General features: G+C 38.8%; 1 protein-coding gene across 1 annotated transcript; it reads right to left on the bottom strand.

Annotated features, from left to right (window-relative positions):
• Positions 1-1652: 1652 nt before the first annotated feature.
• Positions 1653-2198, bottom strand: MELLADRAFT_61474 (uncharacterized protein; the record flags this gene model as incomplete). Its single annotated transcript, XM_007407650.1, has 1 exon — positions 1653-2198. One exon carries the CDS (start codon positions 2196-2198, stop codon positions 1653-1655), a length of 546 nt encoding a protein of 181 aa, XP_007407712.1.
• Between the last annotated feature and the right edge of the window lie 21 nt (positions 2199-2219).

Raw genomic sequence — 2219 nt, 5'->3', positions numbered from 1 at the left:
CCGTGCAACCTATGCCCGGCGTTAGAGTGCATATTGTTGAACGTACTAACAAAAAACTCCATATTCATCAGATATACACCTGTAACAGATGCTGAAATTTGGTTCCTCAGATTGGAGAGGACAATTGGAAATCTACAAATGCTCATAAATTTTGCAATTGGCAAGGAAAACACTCGATTATTGGTTCATTAGAAAGCTGAACTCTGTCTCTAGATCTTTCATTGAGGTGATGGGGCTGTGTCCAGCTTTGCAAAGAATCTATGTGGCTTTGAAGAAGATATTTCAAAGTGACTATAGCTGCCTTGTGAGAGAAAATGAAGCCTTGAATCATTATTAAGACATTTAGAGAGAGACTGTGGCTTTCTAATGAGCCTAAAAGCGAGTCTTTTGAGCAAGAATTGCAAATTTTATGAGCATTTGTAGAATTCAAATTGTCCTCTCCAATCTGAGGAACTGAACTTCAGCATCTGTTACAGGTGTATATCTGATGAATATGGGGTTTTTTGTTAGTACATTCAACAATATGCACTCTAAAAATACAAAAAAATACTCAGATTGAAGCTCTCAACACCAGGAACAACAGCCATATTTTTTTGTATTTTTTGCCCTCCTCCTCACCGCTCAATATTTTTGTATATCAATATTTGCGTTTTCTGCCCGGAAAACATTATATTCTTTGTAGTGTTACATTCGACTTACAGTCGCTATATTTGGTAGGATACTCTGCTTAACCTAAAGACCGGTGTAAATAATGTAAACATTGAGATCTACTCCACCCTACTCCACCTTACCCGAGCTAAATTTAATGTACATACTTATGTATCTCGACGACAAGGTATTTGAATTGAAAAGAAGCCAAAAAAATCAGGGGTTATTCTACGTAATAAAAACCCCACAACTGAGACATTTCTATCTTGTATACACATGAAAAATCAAGACATTTTCCCATGGGAAAATTGATTAATTTTTTCAGAGTTATATCCATCTTGTAAAGTAAGAGATTTAAGCTGGGAAAGTTGTTCGTCCTCCAGCTGGTGTTGTCGAAAGAGCTGCACCTGTATTCTGTTACCGCGCACAAGCTCTCCTTTCGAGTTAACAGACTGTATCTCGCCGCATCTTCTGCTAATGCATACACACAAGATCATGCGGTGGGAGTGAGCTTTGGACGTGTTAAAGTGAGAATGATGACAGAAAAAAGTCAGGGTTAGATCAAGATTGAAGTTGAAGGAAGTGCAACGAAGAGGATGATTTTGCTAGGATTTCATATTCAAGAAAGCTCCTTAGGGCAGGAACAACCACGGAAAATCTTCTACATATATAACAAAACCCGGTATCACACCTTTTTTGGGGGTTGAAAGCTTTTCAAAGTTTATATGTAACGTTAGACGGTAGGCAAAAGGGCTTCTGCCGTTGAAGAAGCGAACGGTTCAAACGCATGATTGATGAGAGAGACGCTGATGTACAGCAACTAGCGTGGAGGTTATGCGGGTACTGCAATATTTTCATGTTTTCATTATGTATCACAAGAACAGCACCAAATCAAAGCAAGTCTAGAAGAGCACAAAAGAAGCAAACATGTAATTAAAAAGAAACTACGGAAAGAAAAAGAAACTATGGCTTGATATTATAAGATGAATGATAACGTAGATTACTCATTCAAGTTGGCGAATGTAATAGTGCACTCCTTCGGTAATCACGTCAGCCTGAATAGGCATATTCAACAAAAACTTCTCGTAAATCCGTTTACAGATCTCAACTGTAGAAGACTTGTGTGTGATGAATATGTCAGGTCGGTAGAATTGTAATGCATATCGAATATCGTCGAGTCGTGCTTGATGGAGTTCCGCAAGGTTCCATCTAGGAGGTTTTTTCATAAAGCGAGAGCCTTGTGAAGCATTTGATTCGTTCATTATGTACTTTTGATAGAGTGTTACGAGCTCGGTTTTGCCCATCGCATGAGTGGTTTTCAAAGTGGGCACATATTTCTTCAGTTCGTTGCGAAGTTTGAGTTTGGTAGTGGAGTTAGCGGTGAGGTCGAGCTTAGAAGAATCCTCACAGATTGGAACAGAATCAGGAGTCTTTTGTGGAAGGATGAAGGGCTTTATGATAGGTAATAAATGGGTCTTGAAAGAGTCGACAAGAATATCCTTAGTGACAGTAGATTCTTGATGTTTTGCATCGACTTCGAAATGTGCCATAATTGCACGTAAACGATCACG

Source organism: Melampsora larici-populina (genome assembly GCF_000204055.1).
Source record: "Melampsora larici-populina 98AG31 unplaced genomic scaffold MELLAscaffold_10, whole genome shotgun sequence".
NCBI classification, from domain to species: domain Eukaryota; kingdom Fungi; phylum Basidiomycota; class Pucciniomycetes; order Pucciniales; family Melampsoraceae; genus Melampsora; species Melampsora laricis-populina.
This window is presented reverse-complemented; position numbering and strand designations above follow the sequence as displayed.